The 22,311-nt window shown below is 40.8% G+C and overlaps 1 protein-coding gene across 3 annotated transcripts in view; it reads left to right on the top strand.

Annotated features, from left to right (window-relative positions):
* Nucleotides 1-22,311, top strand: part of COL27A1 (collagen type XXVII alpha 1 chain) — a 234,859-nt gene that overhangs the window by 91,055 nt on the left and 121,493 nt on the right. For all 3 annotated transcript variants that reach the window (XM_074293625.1, XM_074293624.1, XM_074293623.1), the window contains exons 13-14: nucleotides 12,316-12,369; nucleotides 16,986-17,030. In XM_074293625.1, the coding sequence (XP_074149726.1) occupies nucleotides 12,316-12,369; nucleotides 16,986-17,030 (99 nt within the window). The remainder of the gene's footprint in view (nucleotides 1-12,315; nucleotides 12,370-16,985; nucleotides 17,031-22,311) is intronic.

Genomic DNA, 22,311 nt, shown 5'->3' with positions numbered 1-22,311 from the left:
TTTTTCATTTTTACTTTGTTGTTGTCACTGTGTGCATTGTTTTCTTGGATCTTATTACTTCACTCTGCATCAGTTCCTATCAATTTTCCTATACTCCCCTATATTGATCACATTCATAATTTCTTGCAGCTTAGTAATATTCCATTAAATTCATGTACCATATTTTATTTAGTTATTCTTCTAATGATGGATGCATATTTTATTTCCAATTCTTAGCTATCACAAAAAAAAAGTACTGCTATAAATATTTTGGAATATAATGGGACTGTTTTCTTATTGATGGCTTCTTTGGGGTTTAAGCCACTAATGGAGTCTTTGGCTTAAACAGACATTTTAGTCAATTTATTTATTCTAAACATATTTAGTTTATTTGCATAATTACGAATTGCTTTCCAAAATGATTATACCATTTCACATCTCCATTAACAAGGTATCGGTGTACCTATCTTCCCACAATCCTTCCTACATTGACTGTAGTCACTTTGTCATTTTTGTCAATTTTCAGAATGTGAGATGAAACCTCAGGGTTGTTTTGATTTTCATTTTTCTTGTTTGTGATTTGGAGCATTTTTTCATGTGGTGGTAAATACTTTGCTGTTCTTTTTTGAGAACTATTTTTCATATCTTTTTACTATTAGAGAATGACTTTTATAAATATAAATGTATACACATATATAGTTTATACATAGATATCTTAGATGCAAATCTTTATCAGAGCAATTTGATACAAAGGTTTTCCCTTAGTATCAATGTTATCTGTGCAGAAGGTTTTCAGTTTCAAGTAATCAGTTATATTTTATCTTTTGTGTTTGCCTCTCTTTCTTATTCATTTAAGGATACATCTTCTATACACAGTTGTGAAAGGTATACAATGTGTTTCTCTTCTAATTGTTTTAGAATATGATTTTAATATTAATAATCATATATCCATATAAAATGCATTATGGTATGTAGTGTAAGATATTGGTATAAGCCTAACCAGAATGCTTTCCTGTTTTCTCAGCAATTTTTATCAAATAGGGAGTTTTTCACTAGAATAACTTATTTTCCACTTTATTAAACATCGAGTTATTGAGTTCTATTGTTTCTGAATCTCCTTTGTCTAATCTGTTCCATTGATACATCTCTCTTTTCTTTAACTAATACCAAATGGTTTTGATAACTGCTGCTTTATATATAATTTGAGGTCTGGAAGGGCTATTTCCTCTTCATCCTTACTTCTTTTCATCATTTTCCTTGATATTCTAGATTTTTTGTTTTTCTAAATGAATGTTAGTATTTTATCAAGTTCTGTAAAGTTTGTCCTTGGTAATTTGATTATATGGCATTAAATATATGAATTAATTTTGGTAGCATTGTCATTTTTATTCTATTATCATGGCCTTGCCATGAGCCCTGAAGATACCTCCGACTAATTAGGTTGTTCTTTATTTCTTTAAGGAGTGCTTTGTAATTGAGTCTGTAAGTCTTTTCTGTTCTTTGAGAGGTTGATCCTCTGATATTTTGTGCATTTTGTAATTATTTGGGATGAGATTTCTCTGTTATTATTGTTTGTGGTTTGTTATTATTATATAGAAATGCTGTTGATTTTTGAGGATTTATTTTACAGCTTACAACTTTGCTGAAGTTGATAATTGTCTCAATTAGTATTTTTGTTGATTGAAGTTTTGCAAGAAAACTCTCATATCATCAACAAATAAAGGATAGTTTTATCTCTTCTTTACTATCATTACTCTTTTAATTCTTTTCTCTTGTGTTATTGCTGTTGCTAGCATTTCCAGAACTATATGAAATAATAATAGAGAGAATGGGTATTTTTGCTTTATTCCATATTTACTGAAAGAGGTTCTAGTGTTTTGCCATTGCATATGATGCTTGTTTTTAGATACTTTTATGGTATGGAAGATTTCTGACTGAAGTAGTAAGGGAAAATGGCATTATAGAAAAGATAGCATTTGATCTGGATATTGAAGGACAGATAGGATTTCAGTAGATAAAGATTTTGGGGAAAGCATTCTAGGGGGATCAGGAAAGCACAGGGCATATTAAATAAGCAGTTTGACTGAAGGATGGAAATCATACTGAAAATGGTGAGAAATAAAGATTTTGAATGCCAAAATGAGACATTTTATTATAGATCATTGAAAGCCAAGCATTAGATATTTTGAGCAAGCCAGTGATTAGAACTAGACATATAGAAGATTAATCCAGCACTGATACATATGTTAAATAGAAGGGAAAGAGACTTGAAGCAGAGACACTATGGTAGGAGGCTATGGTCCGGCATGGAGATGAGAAGCCTGGTCTAGTGTGATGGCAGTGTTCCAGAAAAGATGGGGTAAATGACACAGAAGATGACCTAGAGAATCTTTAAAAGCACCAAGCAGGTTGTAATTTGCTCAGGATCACAAAACTAGGATGTTTTGGAGGAGGCACTTGAAGCCAGCTTTCTATCTGCTCTGCCATGTCTTCCTCTCTCTGCTGTGATTTCTAAATGTTGCCTGAACAGACACCTGAAAATTTTGTGCCAGAAAGATGGCATTGGAGTAGAAGGGATAAAGTAAAGAATGGTGTGCTCACTTAAGGATGCAAGACAGTCATATGTTCCTAAGATAAAAGAATTTAAAATATGCTCAGGAACAGAAAAAGGAAATATTTGGGGGATTTGACCTGATTCAACTCAATCTATCCAATATTTATCAAGTAGCTACCTTGTGCAAAGTAAGGATACAAACCCCAAAATAGTTTTTTTCTTTTGTTCTATTGAGTTTGGAGGAAAGGGACTCAGGATACAATGTGCACAATGAGGAATGCACACAAAGTACATGCAGAGCAAGGTCAGGTAATCACAAGAAGTATGGAAAGGGAGATTGAGGGATGCTAGGAACTCTGTGGCCAAAGAGGGGGTAGTATTACAGACACATGAGGCTGCCTAGGAAAAGGCAAGGAGGGTAACTGCTGGAATGGGAGGAAGTAATAGGCAAATTTGCATGGGAAGAAAAGTGTTTATAATAAGACTAGAATGATAAGTATTAAGCTAGGGATTTCTTAAATGTTAGACTATAATTTTTCGTTGAGTTAATATGGTGAAGATTTTTTAGTTGGGGAAGGAGTGTGTTGGAGAAAGGAATAGTCTAGCTTGTGTTTTGGTGGCATTAAAACATACGAAAGCTGGATTGGAGAGTGGAGAGGTGGAAAAGAGGAAGAACAATTAGCAGCTTATTACAGTAGTACAGATGAGAAGCCCATGAGGGCTTGAACTGGAACAAAGCCTATATGAGTAGTGGGAAGGGGGACAATGAATCTACAGTAAAAGAGGAGATATTCCATTATTTCCAATGTTGTGATCATTCTAATAAAAAGAAGGCTAGAGTTTACATTTGATCTTGGTAAGTTTAATTTGGCAAAATAGAGGATTGTAGAAGTGGAGATGGAGGGAAGGAATATAAACCTACTGAAGCTGTTTGCTGGAAGCACCTTTACTTTACGAGAACAGTTGATAACTTAATTTAAAATTGTCTTAAACTGCCCATATATGGAGGTCTCTGAAGGAACTTAACATAACACTTTGGTTAGCTCAGTTCCATTTCCTATAGAATGCTTTTTTAAAAAGCAGTAAAACTCATTTCCTTTAGGAAAAAAAAAATACTAGTGACTACAAAAGCATGAATGTCCCTAATGTAACTTTCACCAAATGTAGATATTTGCTTACTCTGAATGCAATCTCTTTTCATGTTAGTCTGACATAGGAAGGCTTTACAATGCATGTGTGTTGTTCCATCACCACTATTAAGCATCATTGAGATTGCAGGAATCCAAGTGGACCAATTACATCAAACCCCTCAGCCTTGCTTGGTGTGGTGTTAATCCACTGCTGATTATGGGTGGGGCCAGCCAGACTGCCTGTGTCAAGCCCAGAAGCTGCTTCTGTATTAGTAAGGTATGACCACTCAGGCGCCTTGAGCACCCAGGCCAGATGCGCACGGCCAAGCTGGGAGATGGGCCAGAGGAGCATCAGACTAGGTCATATGTCTTCTTCTGGGCTGCTCAGGCATTTCTGTTAATGAGGGGAGAATAGTGGAGGTGGAAGGAGAGGGTGGACACAGACCCAGAGAAGAGTTTTTCCCCTCCTTGGAATACCCTTGCCTCTGTAGTCAGACTAGATGTAGAGTGGAATCAGGCTTCCTAGCTGTTAAAAAGACTAGGGGTCATGCTGACCAGAGCATATATTTCCTAATTCTTATATGGACTGACCCCCATTCATCCATGCAGTTTTATCTGCCTTCTTTGTCATGACATCTCCAATATTATCATCTGGAATATCTTGTTCCTTTCCTCTGCACCACATTTTGCTTTCACGCCTACCTGAGAAAGTTTAGGCAAGATCTTCACCCCTGCTGGGGGAACTCATAGGCAATGACTCATTTGGTATACCCCACTTTGGCCCAGGATCCTTTGTTGCAGGTGGGGCCGGCGAGCCTAGGGGCTTTGAATGGCCCATCTTGAGCCAACAGGAAAATAAAATCTTATTTCTGGATCAGGATATGATTGGCATAAGACCTGCTAGAATTCTCTGGAGTGTCTGTGCCAGGCTCCTTCCTTAACTCTTGCGAGAAAAGATTTTAAACAAATCCAGATGTTCTTTCACACATTCATGGACATAAGTTACACTCAGACAGACAGATGCACACATGTCCCCTAAAGCATGAGGGTGAATTTAACTCTTGCTCAGCTCAGAGTCTTGAGGTCTGAAAAGGTCAGCTGTCCTGGGACTTGGTGTATCATTTGATTTTATGAGCTGGGAAAGTAGCAAAATCTTCAATATTGTCACCGCTGGGTGAACCTTTGATCTTCAGGGTCTAGGGGGACCCGATTTTTCTTATCGTCCCTTTCTCTGCTAGAAGCCATTGCTTCTGTTTCTGTTTGCAGTGGTCCAGTGTCCTGGCTGAGATGGTGGAGGAACCTACATTCTGCTGCTTTTCCCAGCATCAGGCAAGGGCCAGGAATTGGGTCATAACTGACTATGGCTGTCCCCAGAGCGGCCCCTGGGCCTCCTGCCAGACCAGATGTATTACATGAGAGTTCAGAATCCTATTCCTAGACCCTGTGTAGCTGTCTGCAAGATGCAGCAGTATCATGCATGCCCTTCTCTCCCTGGAGGAGGAAGAAGAGAAATGGGTGCCTTTCCTTCCTCCAGTCTCTTGACTAGGCCCCATAGGCCCCATTGTCCTGAAAGGGACTCTGGAATTTGGCAGACTTTCATAACTTCCCTCATTTACCCCTTGTTGGATTGCATGGACCAAAGAGAAAGGTTGGGTAACTGGGGGTGTGTGCCCAGGACAGAACACATTGCCTTGGCATGGAGGGAGCAGCAGGGGCCTGGTGCCTTCGGAACTACCATTTCCCTAGTCACCCAAGGGATCCCCTGGCCTGCTTGAGGGAGGTTGTGTAATCCTGCCAGTGGTCAGAAATTGCTGAGGTTGCAAACTTCCTCTATAGAAGAACTCTGGAAAGCAATTGGGATTATCCCTTAACCCCTCCCTGCCCTCTACCACTTGAGGTCTCTTTCACTTGTTCCCTGGCCTATGCTGTTTTTAGAGTTGGCCGTCTCCCAGTATCTTCCTGATTGTGGCTGCCTGGAATGTTTTAGCCTAGAATAAGGGCATGGGCATCTCTGACAAAGTCAACAGCTTTGAGCTGATAATGTTTAGAGAATTGCAGTCTTCTTTCCATTAACTTGGGGAACTGAACTAGCAGAGAAAAGCAGGAAGCTTGAGCCCTTTGCCTGGATTTTAGTGTGTTTGGAGTGTTGGGCCAGATAGTGGGGGTGGAGGGAGTTCAGTAATTCAATTTAACAAGCATGACATAATGGAAAGAGAACTGCACTGAATGTCAGGAGGTCTGGGTTCTACTCCTGGCTCTGACATTAATTGGCTCCTTGACTTTGGGCAAATAATTTTCCTTTTCTGGACCTCACTTCCCTGTCTGTAAAGTAAGAGAGTTAAGCTAGAATAGAGGTTCTTAATTTGTGTGTGTGTATCATGGACTCTTTAGAGCAATGATATTTATAAATGCATGAAATATAATATACAAAATTACAAGGAAACCAATTGTATTGAAATATGATATCAAAGTATTAAAAAAAAAAAAAACAACAAGTTCAAACACTCCAGGTTAAGAACTAGGCTAGAAAATATCAAGACCCCTTCTAGTTCTAACATGGTAAGATTCGTAGTATTTATTGATAAATTACAGTTTCCTTCTCACTATTCTTTAGGCTTTAAGGAAGACAAATAAGTATAAAACCTGAGGTTCCTGTTCTCCAGGAGTTTAGAATCTTGCTTAGGAAGCAACTAAAGAATTAATCAATCAATTATTTATTAAGCATCTTCTAAGTGTCAGGCATTGTGCTGGGCTCTAGGATATGATGGGTCTTTGCCCTCATGCTGCTTTCATTCTGTAGGTGAGAAAAGGAGTATATGTTTACATGTGGACAAAACATATACAATATACATGATTATTTGGGGGAGGGAAATGGGAGACACCAGCAACTGAAGCAGATAAAGGAAGGTTTCCTATAGGAGGTAGATACTCCTGTGTGTCCCAAGCTATATAAATACCACAGGGGTTCAAAGAATACAGAGGTCACAGTGAGCTGTAGTAATCAGGGGAGGCTTCACAGAAATTGTGGGAGAATTGTTATCATTCTTCATTCTCTAGTTTATTGGGGTGCCTCCTGACAGCAAGCAACAGTAAGGGCTAGGCCTTCACCATATGTGAATCAAGTGCAGCAATTCCCTGTGGCTCAGGAAGCCTACTTTTATTATTTCAGCATGTAGGGAAGTCTTTGTCTCACTCATTCTATTCCCCCCCCCACCTTTTTCCACTTTTTCTTCTTCTGGTTCTATGTATCTTTGTGGGAGGGGCTGTGAGCTATCCTTGTTCACTCCAATCCCCTGAACCATGGTGGTCCCTTGGGACCCCAGCAACTTAAGTATTCCCTTGGTGCCATGAGGCCTGTGAAATACGAAGCCTTGTCTTGGCATTGCTTCAATTATGCAAAGCCCTCCACTATTATAGTGTATTTAGTTTGTATATATTCTGCATTTGCTCATCTGTGTTCTTATTATGTGAGCCCCTTAAGACAAACACCATTTTTGCCTTTACATATGCAGAACTACCCAAAGTCTGGCAAATAGTAGGCATTTAGTAAATGCTTGATGAATGAATGAATGGTCTCCTCTTAAGTGACCTCTACTTAAAGGGCTCTGGGCACTTGGGCGATGTGGAGATGGGACTCAGAGCCCAACTCAAGCCATCATTTCTGATTCTTAACTTCCTCATCTGTAAAAATTAAGGGACTGGACTGGGGACCTCTAAGATTTCTTCTAGCTCTGAAATTTTGTGTTCTAAGATTTTGTCTAACTGACATTTATTGACTTTGTGTCTTAGTTGGAGGCAGTAGGGAATTTTACAAGGGCAGAAGGAAGTGAGATGGGAAATAACATTACCAAAACAGGACTAGGCAGACAGGCAGTCAATAAGAATTTATTAAGACCCACAATGTGCTGGGCACTGGGAATAAATGCAAAAGGCGGTCCCTCCTTTCAAGGAACTCACAGTCAAATGAAGAAGATAATATATGGTATTTACATGCAAACGAGATATATGAATTTAAGAGTACATTGAAATTAATCAACCAAGGAAAGTCATACATTAAAGGGGATCAGGAAAACTTTCTTGTAGAAAGTGAGGTGTTAGTTGGGATTTGAAGGAAAATACTGCTCTTTGGCTCCTCACCTTTCTTCAGCAGATGGGATTGATAATGGTTGCACCTGTTAGACCTTGGAGGAGGAGAGGTTGGTCCTTTTTTCTCTGTCACCTTTCTGTTATCAGCATCCCAGGCCCTCTAGGACAGGCTGAGGAGGATCACCTCTAGCAAAGCAGGAGCCTTCCCCAGGAAGGCCATGGGCCAATGACTTTGACCTCCATCTTCCTGCAGCCCCGCCTATCCTTGGGGAGAATTGCTCACAAGCTCATTCTTCCCCGAAGCCAAGAGGGACCCAACAAGGCATGTTAGCTGCTGCAGGAGAAATAGTTCTGTTAGCTGTGCCAGCACCAGAGTGTTCCTGTTGCGGCCCTCCCCCAGGAGCCCATTCATAATTCTTTCAGTGGCTGCCAGCCCCATGTCAGGAGAAGGGGGCTGAACCTGCACCAAATGAGGCTGTCCTTTCATTTTCCTCCAGATTCTCAGAGCTGATTCTGGGACACTCTGCTCTGGCCTTTTCTTTCCCTCCCTCTTTCCATATCAGCTTTGGGGCTGAGCTTAGTCTGAGGAAGAGGTATTTACCTAACCGAACCTGAGAAGCCCTAAAATCTTGAATTTAGAGAGAGTCTAAAGCTTCTCCCATCTACCAACTTTGGATAATTAACAGGATGGGACTTAAAAGGCCAACAAATCCAACTGTACCATTTTATAGCTGAAGAAATTAAGTGATTCTTCGGAGACCAGAGTCAGACTCAGGTCACTATATATGCTGCTTTTTATTTACAGACAATTTATTTATAGGTAAATATTTACAGAAACTGAGGCATGGAAAAGGGATCAATTTAACTAAGGTCGCACAGCTAACCAGTAACACAACTATGACTGAAAGTCAGGCTCCCAAGTCCCCATCCAATGGAACTTGTAGATAATATGCATACAGGGCTCAAAGAATCAATATGAAGCTGGAGGGAAACTTAGAGGACTTCTATTCCAACCATTTACATTTTGTAGATAAGGAAACTAAGGCTTAGAGAGGAGGTGTCATAGTAAATAGCAAAGCCTCAGTTTGAATCCAAAGCCTTTAACTTAAAAAAAAAAATCTAATGCTCTGACCACTGTACCTTACTGCCTGCTTAGGATATAAATTGAGGCAGAGAAGCAGAACTTGAAATGGGATGAGTCAGGGCCAAGGTTGAATCAATCATCATGTGCTTTCTTTTTTAAAAAAAGTCTTTTTTTAAGTCACTTTCACTTCACAGTGACTTCCTGCCTGCCTCCCAAAATGGAACTCTCCCTTGTCACAAAAAGAAAGTAGAGTCCAGAAAAACAAATCAACCCATTGGCCAAGTCTGAAAATGTAAGGCTTAATTCCTCAACTACTACCCATCACCTTTTTGCTGATACATGGTGGCTTACTTGACACAGAAAAAGTAGATTGGATGACCTGAGTTCCAATCTTACCTCAAACACTTAATAGCTGTGACCTCAAGAACATCAGTTTACCTGTCACTTTTAGTTTCCTCATCTGCAAAATGGAGATAACAATAGCACCTACCTCCCAGAATTGTTGTGAGGGCATAATAACATAATATCTGTAGAATATATTGCAACACTTAAAGCACTATATAAATGCCTGTTGTTGTTACAATTAGGAAATGTCCTGCATATTTTCATTGGACTGAACCAATGACCATATTTGAGACAATTATAACTTCAAATAGTACAGATTTATAAACATATGACCACTTCAGGGAATCCAGTATTTGAACTAATAGGGACCTGGTTATATTATTATTATTATCATTAATTTAACTAATTAATTTAACTAATTTAAGCATGCATCACAGTTCTGAAGTCTTCCAAAATTATTTTCCTTTGCATTACAGTCATTATGTACATTTTTTCTGGTTCCTCCTTTTTCTCATCTTTATCAGTTCATATAAGTCTTTCTAGGATTCCCTGAATTCTTCATATTTATTATTTCTTATGGCACAATAATGGGCTGGCTAGATGGTACAATGGATAGAGTACTGAGCCTTCCTGAATTCAAATCTGGACTCAGATACTTACTAATTGTGTGACCCTGGGTAAGGTCACTTAATCCTATTTGCATCAGTTTTCTCATCTGTAAAAGGAGCTGGAAAAGGAAATGCAAACCACTCTAATATCTCTGCTAAGACAAACCCAAGTGGGGTCATAATTGACATAATTGAAAAGCAATAAATGGCACGATAATATTCCTTTATATCCATATACTATGATTTGTTCAAGCATTGCTCAGTCATTACACACACCCTTTCCTTTTGGTTTTTTACTATTATAATAAGAGCTGCAATATTTTTGCATATATGGGATATTCCCTGATGGTTCTGATTTCCTTATGGGTATATGCTTAGTAGTGGTACTGCTGATCCTTGTCAATATGCTTAATAGTAGTATTACTGAGTCCGTGTCCATGTTCAATTTAGTGCCTTTTTAGTTCCATATTTGCTCATTACTTTTCTTCCCATATGTGATGGTCTTCTGCTGAATTCCTCTTCCATGATCTAGGGCAGAGTCCGATGAATTTAATGTTTGCAAAAGCTGAAGTGCTTTGCTAACCTCAATGATTGATGCTTATGTAATAACCAGGAACAGAGACTTGGTACCATCCTTTCTTATGGCTTCAGCTTTCTGAAGGGCAGTTGGGAGGTGATTGGGGTATTAGTTATGGGGCATGGATTTCACCCCCAATCCCCTTCCATTGATTCCAGACAGGATCCTAAAGAAGAAGGTATTCGGTTGAGGCAGAAATGAGTTTGGTTAAGGGGAAATCGGACAGATGGAAACACCAACATTTCAAGTTCTTAGTTCTTTCATTCTCAGTCCTCTTAAAAGTTTGGATTTAATGTATTTATTTTATTTCTCTAGAAGCCCTAGAAATCAGGGTCTGAATTACTCTCCAACATGAATCTTTATTGTTTGAGTAGTTCAGGCTTTTGCTTAGTTAGAAAAACATGTGGTTTGTTTTTATTAAATTCCCCTGGAAAACAATGGTTTAAATTCAAGAAGGGGAAAATATTGGGTTTCACTTAGCCCCAAACGGGTCCTCCGTCTCCCTTTTGAAGTCAGAAGAAAATTGTCCCCTCACTCCAGTGGGGCTTCCCATGTTTGACATGGTCCACTTGGTTCAAAGGCCTGGCTTCTTTCCATAGAAGAAGCTCTAATTCAGGGCCATAGGCCTTGCCAGAACCAAGACCTCCCCCCTTGGCAATACCCCTAAACTCCAGAGCTTCTTCGGTGAGTTCCTTTTCCTCCTTGACACATTTTATACACATGAGTCACACTCTAGTTTTAGGGTCTTATTAGGCTGGGCAAAATGCCCAGGACTGATCAGTATTGAGTTAATGAGACCTCCTGCGAGAACAGGCAATACACAGACCTGGTTGTGGAGTTAGAAGATGTGGATTCCAATTCTGCCAGATTCTGAATGTGTGACCTTGGGCAAGTGACTTAACCTACAGTACATAACATTCCTGGATGAGGGGAACTAAAATACGATTGGGAAAGACAACAAAATAATTAAAACTGCATCAAAACAAAGATAACATTAATTTGTTATTTTCTGCAGCAAAACAAAGATAATGTTGATTTGTTATTTTCTAAGTTAGGGATCCTTATGTAGCATTTAGTAACCCCTTTCTGTTTGAGTTTGATACCATTGACATCCTATTCAGTTACCTCATCTATAAAATGAGGTGATTGAATTTGATGGCTTCAAGATCCATTCCAGCTTTCATCTATGAACCTATGATTCCCCAGAATTTCTTGTATGTGGCCAAAGATTTAAAATTAAATTCTTAGAACTCTGGACTGGTAGTCCAGAAAAGGTTCTAGATATAGCTCTACTGTTAACCAGTTGTGATTCTTGGATCTTAGCTTCCTTGATTGTAAAATTAGAGGGTTCTCTATCAAATTGCTTATTTTCTCAATGAGGAGGGAAAGAAAGGGGAGGAGAAAATATGGAACTCAAACCTTTTGAAAAAAAAAAAGAGTGGTAAAAATGTTTTTTACATGCAAGTGGGGGGAAAATAAAATAGTAACTTTTAAAAAAATTGATGGGAAAAAAATTGGTAGGTTGACCTGTCAGGCTTTTTTAATTTCATAGGATCACCAGATTACAAATCTAGAGCTGGAAGGGCCTTTTAAAATTGCCTAGTCTAATCCTTTCCTTTTATAGGAAACCAAGTTAAGTGGCTTTGCCTATAAAGTTGTACAAATAGGAAGAAGTGGGCTTGGGTTTGAGTCAGGATCCTGTGATTTAGGATGTTACAATGAAATTTTTAAATTCTCTAAAATGTATGAATAGCGTCTCCTCTTTCAGGCAGGATGAGATGAGGCATTCTAAGCTTTGCAATAAAGATGTAGGAATAAAATGGCAGTTCATTCTTGTGTTGCAATTAGTCTATGGCTACTTCTTGCCAGGACACTGTGCTGATGAAATCTGTAGTAATGCGATGTCTATGTTCATTTTTTACTTAATTTTCCTCTTTCTCTCATCCTTTTAGGGATTTCCTGGTGACTTTGGTGAAAGAGGGCCCCCCGGATTGGATGGCAACCCTGTAAGTATTCCGAGACAATGTAGAAAGAGCTCTGAGATAAGGAGGGGGAGTTGATTATGGAGTGGAGGTGAATTATCTGCTTCTGGATCAGGGAGGCAAGGAGAGAAGTATATTTATTGATTTGAGGCCTCTCTGTCATGTACTGTTAATTCCCCATTGTTTGATTTAGAGTCTAACAAGGAAATCCAAAGTTTTTATAACTCCCTATTTTCTAAGTCTTCTCTCTTCATTCCCATTTATCTTGGGGCCCAGTTCCAGATTGACTACATTACTATTAGAAAAAATTTCTGTGGCCTGTGATCTACATCCATGAACTAAAAGAAACTAGACTGGAATTGAGAAAAAAATGAAATCTTTTCCAGCAAGTTTTGTGTACCTACCTTGAAAGCCTTGTCTATGCCATTAAAGGTATGGTCAGATCAAAGGAAGGGAAGAGAACAAACATTTTTAAATGCTTACTGTGTGCCAGACACTGTGCTAAGCACTTTTATAAATATCGTATCATTTGATCCTCAAAACAATTGAGAAGGAGAGGCTATTATTATCCCCATTTTACAGCTGAGGATATTGAGGCAGAAAGAAGTTAAGTGATCTGTCCAACTAGTAGATATCTGAGACCGGATTTTAATTCAATTCTTCTTGGCTCTGTGGATACTTTTCTATCCACTGCATGAGTTACAGACATAAAGGGGAGGAAGAATGGTTCAAGGGACAAGGAGGTCTAGGTTTCCAATTGCCATTCCCTGTATGATGCTGAGCAAATCATGTCCGCTTTCTAGGACTGTTTCCTTCTTTATTTGTTGGAGTGGGCTGGATTATATGATTCCCAAGGTCTCTTCTAAGCTGGAAAAATCAAATTGCTTCACTAGGGTTGACCTGTCATTGACCAGAAAGAAGGCCAGGTGCAGGGTGTCTAGAGTTCTAGCCTCTGGTGCTTCCTCCCTGCCAAGAGAGTAGAGTGTGGGGAGAACATTGGTTTCTCACTCTAGCTTATAGGAAGATTCCTGGCTTGCCCTCTGGGAGAATCTGACCTGGATTCTGGAACATCCGTGCCTTTGCAAAGTAAAGAATTTCTATCCCAGAGGACACAGAATTGTGGTTGCTCCCTGAGCTGGGGGGCTAATGCTGCTGGGAACACTCTCTAAATATTTATGGTCAATGGTGGGTGTTGAATAGAAGCAAGAGGCTTTTAGCCACTTGAACTACAGGGAAAGCACCCCTTTCTATAAGAAGAAGGTGGTGGGGAGGAAATCCTCCCTTGTTTATAAAGTTTACAAATAATTGGAATCGTCCAAGTGCAGAAAGATGTTCAAGTTTGGTTTGGGATTTTTGGCTGCAGAATTGTTAACTGCAGAGTCAGGTCAGTCTGCTCCAGGGTTTGAGACCCTTCTTCAAGTGCTTCCTGTTTTTTTGGACAGGCAAACTAGGCCTTTGGACTAGAATGAATACTCAAGAGATTCCAGAGCTGGATGCTGTGAGGGATGAGAAGTGTCAGGATCTCAGCGTGGGCCTATGTGCAACACATATTGACCGTTCTTCATTTCCTTCCTGAGGAAGCTTTGAGATAAAGCTGTTGCTTTGCTTCCTATCCCAAACAGCTGTACCCAGCTGTGCCCATTTTGGCTGGCTTTTGCTTTACCCTTTCCCTCCTCCCATAAAGTTCCATTAATTGTTAGCTGTAATATGTCTGCAATGAAGAATCACAATTAGCACCCCTAAAAATGTCCCATATTTAGACAAGAATAAATAATTTTAAAAGTATCTTGTTTTGTTAGAGGAGCTTCCCCCAAGGAACTTCTCATATATATGGTATAATTTGCAATAGAGCATTAAACTGAAAGTCCTGAGACTTGAGTTCTAGTCCTGATTCTAGGAAGATCCTGGACAAGTTCATTCATTTTTATAAACTTTACTTTTCCTTTCCAAACAATAGGAATAACATTTCTTTTCTGGTCTGTATGCAGAAGAACTGGAATTGTACTGGTCTGTAAGCTTACTGAGCCAACCATCAGGCTGTCCCTACTAATGGATATTACATCAAAGATAGCTAAATTGAAATCAAAGTTATTCATTGTGGTGGCATTCTTCTTTTTTTTTTTTTTAAAGCTTTTTATTTACAAAACATACATGGATAATTTTTCCACATTGACCTTTGCAAAGCCTTCTGTTCCAAATTATCTCCTCCTTCCTCCCACCCCCTCCTCTAGATGGCAAGTAGTCCAATACATATTAAATGTGTTAAAATATATATTAAATCCAGTATATGCATACATATTAATACAGTTATCATGCTGCACAAGAAAAATCAGATAAATAAGGGAAAAAACTGGGAAAGAAAACAAAATGCAAGCAAACAACAACAGAGAGTGAGTGGCTGTAAATGGCTCTCTTCATTACTGAACAAGTGGAACTAGTTTGAATCATCTCAATGTTGAAGAGATCCCCGTCCATCAGAATTATCACATAATCTTGTTGTTGCCGTGTATAATGCTCGTTTCATTCAGCATCAGTTCATGTAAGTCTCTCCAAGCCTCTCTGTATTCCTCCTGCTGGTCATTTCTTACAGAACAATAATATTCCATAACCTTCATATACCATAATTTACCCAACCATTCTCCAATTGATGGACATCCATTCATCTTCCAGCTTCTAGCCACTATGAAAAGGGCTGCCACAAACATTTTGGCACATACAGGTCCCTTTCCCTTCTTTAAGATCTCTTTGGGATATAAACCCAACAGTAACACTGCTGGGTCAAAGGGAGTGCACAGTTTGATAACTTTTTTGAGCACAGTTCCAAATTGCTCTCCAGAATGGCTGGATCCATGATGAGATTATTCATACCTTACCTTTGTATGACACCTTTATACTTTTCAAAGTTTAGATCTATTATTTCATTCAGCCCCCACAAATCTTGTGAGATAGGCTGGGCAAGTATTTTTATATCCATTTTGTAGTTCAAGAAACTGAGGTCTAATAAAATTCTACATCCCTTGGTAAGTTAGTGATAGAACCAAGGCTGAAACACACACACACCGATGGAATGTCTAATAGTCATTCCATTGTGGATAGTAGGCTTGCCTTGGAGTCTAGAAAACCTGAATTCAAATCCTGCCTCATGAACTTACTAACTTGGACAAGTCACTTAATGTCTGCCTCAGTTTCTCTAACTGTAAAGTAGAATAATAGCACCTTCCTCCTAGTGTTGTTATGAGGATCAAATGAGATAATATCTGTAAAGGGTTTTGTGCAGTACCTGGCCCATGATAAGTACTTAATAAATGCTATTCCCTTGTCTTTACCCTTCTGAGGTTACAAGCACAGTTGGGACAAGTAATGAGGAAATTTGTAGAGGATAACGGACAAGATAGTCACTATCCGATGTGACTATCCGAGATCCTGGAAAGCTCAGCTATGGCTGTTTGTTCTCAGCCTTCCCTCCCACTCCCATCCCTGTTTCCAAAGCAGGGAATTTGAGGGGACAGTCTGACTTCCTTCCTGCTGTTGACTGACATGAAGATGCTGCAAACAAAATTCAGTGAAATCTTTTAATCTCATTGACTCTTTAGGGAGAGCTGAGGATGAGTTTTCTCTGCAGCTAAGCATCCGAGGTTTCTAGTCTCAGAGAGAGGGAGGATTAGTTGCCTAGAGCCACACGGGGGGGGGGGGGGGTTAAATTGTGAGGGAAAATCCCAGGCGGGAAGGAAGCAGTGCCCTTCATTGTCTCTGATAATCTATGATTCCATGCCTTAATGTGGGGTCTACCCACTGCCCTGTGGGCCCAACAAAGGGCACTCATGGGCCAGGCTCTTTACTTTATGTGGGAAAAATCTGTATACTGTAGAAGGTCATGGTCAAGAAAATCTGCATGTCTGGAATGGGGCCTGAGCTGTGGACTTTGGAGGGCGGGTCCAATTAGTATAGGTGACGAGAGAAGTGTATTTGGGGTTCAGGGGGGGCCTTGAACAAAGGCACAGACATCGTGCATGTGTGGAACAGTGAGGCTAGTCAGGCTACTGTAGCATGTTCAAGTGAATGGAGGGAGATGAAGGTGAAGAGCCTTGAATGCCAGGATAAAATCTGTTTTATCACAAGCATAGGTCATTGGAAGCTCCCCCCCCCCTCCCCGCCATTTGCTCAATTTTACTTTCTTTTCCTGTTTTACCCTTCCTAAGTAGGATTTTCCTCTGCTTTGCCGCAGAATACTGCCTTCATCTCACCACAAAGATGCCTGCAGAACCATGGGGATAACCCAGTAAACCATGTCTAGAGAGGCCGTGAGGGCTACCCTAAAGAATGAGTGCTAAATTTGAAATCAAGAATATTCTGGGTTCAAAACCCAGCTACAATATTTGTTGTGTAGTCTGGGCAATTTAACCTCTCTTAATCTTAGTTCAGACCTAGAGGGGTTATTGTGAGAGCTAAATGAGACAATGTATATCATGTGCTTTGCAGAACTGGAAGAGATATGAGTGGGAGCTAGTGCTAGTATGGGAATCCCCTCTTGTGTCTAACTCAGGAAAATCCCATTCCCACATGGGGATGGGACTGGAGCTACAATCCCCTGACATCCTTATCTGGGGCCCCTAATTATGTTGGCTTTGTTTCACTTTTAGGGAGAGCTGGGTGCCCCAGGCCCACCTGGAGTTCATGGACTTATCGTAAGTATGAGAACATAGGCTAACCCTTACTGGGGGGGGGGGGGGGCTTGGGAACAAGAGGAGAGGAAGGAATTAAAATAGTTTTTCTTTGTGGGAGGCAGCTTTGCTTAATGTGCAGAGCAGGACGAGAAATAAAACCAATTCTATTGAAATACAGTTATCACAAGGACACCAAGTTAAGAATTCCTGGACTAGGGAAGTCTGGGGGGTTGCTTGGAGGAGCAAGCATCATATGCCTCTGCATCTGCTTCTGTCTAGCTTACAGTTCTGTCTGTCTTTTGACTGGACTATGATCTAATCAATCAAATCATCTCCCTGCTCAACAGAATCATTCTTTCTCTACTTTTGGACCAGAATTCTAGACGCATCTTTAAGGTCATAGAGTGCTTCAGACTGGAATCAGAAGACCTGGGTCCCAGTTTTGCTAGGGAACTTTAGACTATTCTTGCAATATGTCTGTTAATCTCTAAGCTTATTCCTGGGAACTAAAGCTTCAGTTTCTATCTATCCTTTCTGTTGGGCTGTATGCTTTTGAATGTTCCTTCCAGCTCTGAAATTTGGTGTTCTATCCTAAGGCTCCTTTTATTGTTCTAAGAGTCCCAGTCAATTAAAGCTTCCTACCAATGGAGTCCCACAGCTGAACGTTAGCGTGGCCAGCAATAAATCCCAGTGGGTTGCCAAAGGTGGGTGACTGCAGCTACAACAGAGAGAAATGTTTCCTTGCATCTTCTCTTCTTGGTCCAGCAGTCAGGCCATATTGCCGACAACTGGACCAGACAAGATGGCAAGTGTGTGGATTGAAGCCTCCCACTGCCCAGGAGAGAGCCTGAAAATGTGTGTCTCAGCCCTCTGCAAGATCCTCAAATCCCCTCCCCCATGAGTCTTCAAGTCTCTGAATCTATAAATCTTCTAGGAAATCCCCCCTCTTTCCCAGCTGGGAGTGAGAAAGTATGTCTAAGAGATAACTACAAGGCACTCAGAGTTGTGTGACCCTGGACATGACACAACCTCTCAGGCTCAATTTCTTCATCTGCCAAATAGCATTTCATAACACCCTAGTCCTGACTTTGAGGAGTTTTGGGAGGATCAAACCATATTTGGGCAGTAAGATCACAGGAACCTAGCTTTAGAGCTGGAAAGATACTATAGAGATCATCTTGTCCAGCTCCCCTCAATTTCATATACAAGGAAATTCAGGCCCATCATGGGGAAGTATCTTGCTCAAAGAGCAGATTTCTTCTCTCTGTCTCTGTCTCTCTCTTTTTGTCTCTCTGTCTCTGTGTCTCTCTGTCTCTGTGTGTGTATGTGTATGTGTGCACAAGTACATCTTAGAAATGCATTTTGAGGGTGGGCCGGAGGGTCCAGTGATTGCATCACCGCTGACCTTGGGCATCCTGGGACACACTTCTGCCAAGCCTTCAAGGTTGGCCCATACATCAATTCAATTCAGTTTTGCAGAAAGATAACTTCTCTGGCTTTCTTCATCAAACCACCCTAGACCTGTGGTTGTCCACTGCTTCCTTAAAGAAAATGTAGGGTTTTTAATTGGCGACTCGCTCCTGTCCTACTACTGTGGTCTTCCTTGTATCTGACCCAACAGGAGCTCTAAGTTATGACAACTATTATAAAGTGTGGCAAGGTTGCACTCAAACAAATAAATACCTGCAGTCATCTCTTAGTCATTATTTCTCACCCCAAGCTGGATAAAAAAGTTTCTGGCAAACTTACAGATCCAGATTCAGAAAACTTGCTTAAAGGTTGAGTCCTGACAGTGAGAATAAGAATCCAGTTTCCAGACTCTAAGATTGGAGGATCGATTATGGGACTGCATTTTTCTAGTGCCATCTCCCGCCTCTAGGTCAGGGGTGCATTGCTTTGCCCAAGACCTGTCCTGCAGGGGCCACCACACTTAATACACTCTCTCCTCTTTCTCTCCTACAAGGGGCCAGCCCACGCAAGGCGCCTTGGGGATCTGCAGATGCAGAGAATGAGGTAGAGTGGGTTGGTTGTATAAGGCAATCCGGTAGTCATTAAGTGGGACGAGCTGTCAGGGCCTGGGCTGGAGCCAGCCTATATCGACAGGAGGTCTGCTACCATTGTCATGGAGAGAGGGGAGACAGTTTGAGTAATTGTTCTTTGCAGCTTTCTCTTTAACGAGAATCCCAGACATCCCCCTGGCCAGCTGCGGGCAGGTTTCTACATCTCCTGCAGTTGGGAAAACCGCTGTGTGAAGGGACCACCTACATCTCGGGCATAATTAAGAAGCACCAAAGTTACCCCGCTGCAAAGGCTATTGGTGCCTCCCCTGAGCCGACTGACTTTCTCTTTAGTCGACCCGGTCAGGCTGAGGGGTTGGTCTCCAAATGTTTGCTGGAGCCAGCAGGGTGGAGAGGAAAGTTGAAAAGAACACCACATGTATCAGCCTTGGTCTCTGCTCCTCTAGAGCTGGGATAGGCAGGGCCCTGGCAGAACGGGCAAGAAACATATAGGACTTGTGGGAGCTGATGCTGAAAAGAGCAATCAGTTCTAGCCTTGTTACAGGTATTCACCTTGGAAGTGTACATGCTTCCTAGTTTAACCAATTTTTTTTCACAACCAGTCATATCTGCTAGGCCTAGAAACCATGGCGGGGATCTGAAAACATCATGCAAGTTTGTATGGAACCTCAAAGAGCCCACCCTGGGGATCCTCGCTCTATGCTAAAAATTGGCTCCCTCCTCTAAAAGCTCACTTTCCAGATATTTGAAGTATCTGATCAAGTCCCCTCGAGCCTTTTCTAGGAGTCAAGACAGATGCCCCATGTCTGCTTTGTAGTGGATATATTTCATAGAATCAGAATTGGAGCTGGCAAAGGGCCTTAGGAATAATCTAGCTTATTTGCAAGAATTAAATATGAAGGGCATTGTGCTGGGGGTCATGGGGAGGAGAGGGAAGAGAGGAAGATAAACTTGATAGATGAGGAAAGTGAGCCCTGACAAGAAGTTAAATGACTTTCCCAAGGGTAAGGACTGAGTCAGTGGTGAAGGTTGCCTACTCTTGGGCCAGGGCTACTTTTCACCAGGTTAAACTCAGCTGCTGAGGCGTGAAACGTGGCAGAGCTCTGGAAATGACAGCACTTCTCGAGCAAAGATCCCAGGAGGAGCTTGTCATACAAAAGGCTTTCTTTTTCCTCCAGAATCACTCCTTTAGTATCATTGCCCTCTCTTGCCAAGGGGTAGGGTGAAAGTCGGGGATGAAAGAGAATGTTGCAGATGAGCAATTCTCTGATGCTGCCTTAGACTTCAGTTCTTCCCCCTCTAAAATTCACTTGACTGTGCTTGTTGTAACCATACTGAAAAATCTAGCAGAGGAGACAGAAATGGAGAAATACAATGAGGACTTTTTTTTTTTCAGAAGGAATCTATCTAATTCTAAAGTCTCTCCCCTTGGCCCCAGAGAGTTGTGGTTTGTCAAGTTGCCAGGACCCCTAGAAGGAGCCCACCTTCCAATACAAAGAGGGTCCCCAGCCCAAGCCCCAGGCTCCCTGGGGGGATGTCTTGGCAGCTGTGAAGCAGGATGCAAAAGTAGCAGACATGACAGACTCTGCTCCCAATGGAGACAGTCTCCCAGAGGAGCAGTGGAAGAAGGAGCCCTCTAACTTGGAACTAAAGGGAAAGGGAGAGATTATGAGTCTGGTTTTCCACAGACTAGGAGGAAGGATGTGGTTTGGGTTGCTTTTTTGCTGAGGGGATCAAAATTCCATTTATTAATAACCATTTTAGTGGCAACCCAGATTAATTCCTATGCCTTATTTCTTGGGAACCCAAAGCATCATGCATATATGTCAAAACCTCATGGAAGTCCATGCTGTGGGATTGTGGCCTTAATAACAAAGATTTTTAAAGAATTTGAATAGTTACATTCCCTTGAAGTGGGGCCCCAGAAGTTCTATCCTATAAAAATACGGTATTTGGAAGTTCTAGGTAACTTTTATTTATTGTGAGGAGTTCACATAGGCATCAATGACCCCAGTTTAACAGAAAATTAATAGTTGTAGTTTGTCCTAGAGAACCTTATAGAAAAAAAGGCCTTTCTGAGATCTGAGAGGCCTGTATCCTCCTTCCTGTTGTTTCTTCTTCACTGTGTGACTTTTAGAGAGTTACCTTCTTTTTTAAATTAGGGATGTTAATACCCACTTACTTAACTCCTCTCTCCCAGAGAGTGTGGTGAACTGAGTTCCCCTATCAATGCAATGTCTAACTTTTGTGAAGTCCCTGAAGGAGAGAAAGGACTTGCCGCCAGCCTAAGACAACCCCTATTCCTAGTCACTCTACTTGCATCATCTTTCTTCACTCAGCCAGCTCTGCTGGTTCTTATAAAAGTTTCCAACAATTGACTTTGCCTTTTTCAACAATAAGTTCTAAGGATGCTGCAGGGAAGCTGTTATCATAACTCTCTCTATCTGTGCCCCAAGGAAAAAATAGTGTGTCTGAGTGAGTTTGAAAAAACAAGATAATCTTCCACATCTAAAGACTGATTGGCAAGAATAGCAAGTCTGTACTTGTGAAAAAAGGAATGTTTGTTAGCCTAAGAAAGAAGCCATATTGGATGGCCAGTGGCATTCTAGGAAAGTACTGTCTTATCCTGGGTTCCCACTGGGAAATTGAAACTGTATGCCATTTAGAACCAGTCTGTAATGAAGCCGGCAGACCTTGGTTTTGGTAGATGGTGTTGACAATAAAAGTGAAAAAGGAACATCAATTAATGATTTTGCTAATTGTTTTTTCCATGTTTTGGACATCAACCTCTATTTAACTTTGATACACAGGGAGAGGGAGTAGATCTGTGTTTTCATTAGGATAGGGAATTCTCCCTCCTAGTGTAACTTACGCTCTTAGTTGAGAAGTTAATTGATATTTGTTGTTGTTAATTAGTCATGTTTGATTCTTCGTGACCTCATTTGGGACTTTCTTGGCAAAGATACTGTTAGTGAGTTTGCCATTTCCTTGTCTGACCCATTTTATAGGTGAAGAAACTTAGGTAAATGGGGTTAAGTGACTTGTCCAGGGTCACACAACTAGTCACACAGCTAGATTTGAACTCAGGAAGATGGGTCTTCCTAACCCCAGGCCTGGCACTCCATACCCTGTCCCACCTACTTGCCCAGCATCCGTGACCAGTATGTATTTGAGATATTCTTGCCTTCAAACTTCCATCAATTTATTTTTAATATTCACATGCATGTTATGTATACATGTATGTTTTACATATATACATATATACATACATATACACATAAAAT

This window comes from Sminthopsis crassicaudata, chromosome 2 (assembly GCF_048593235.1).
Source record: "Sminthopsis crassicaudata isolate SCR6 chromosome 2, ASM4859323v1, whole genome shotgun sequence".
In the NCBI taxonomy this organism is placed as follows: domain Eukaryota; kingdom Metazoa; phylum Chordata; class Mammalia; order Dasyuromorphia; family Dasyuridae; genus Sminthopsis; species Sminthopsis crassicaudata.
This window is presented reverse-complemented; position numbering and strand designations above follow the sequence as displayed.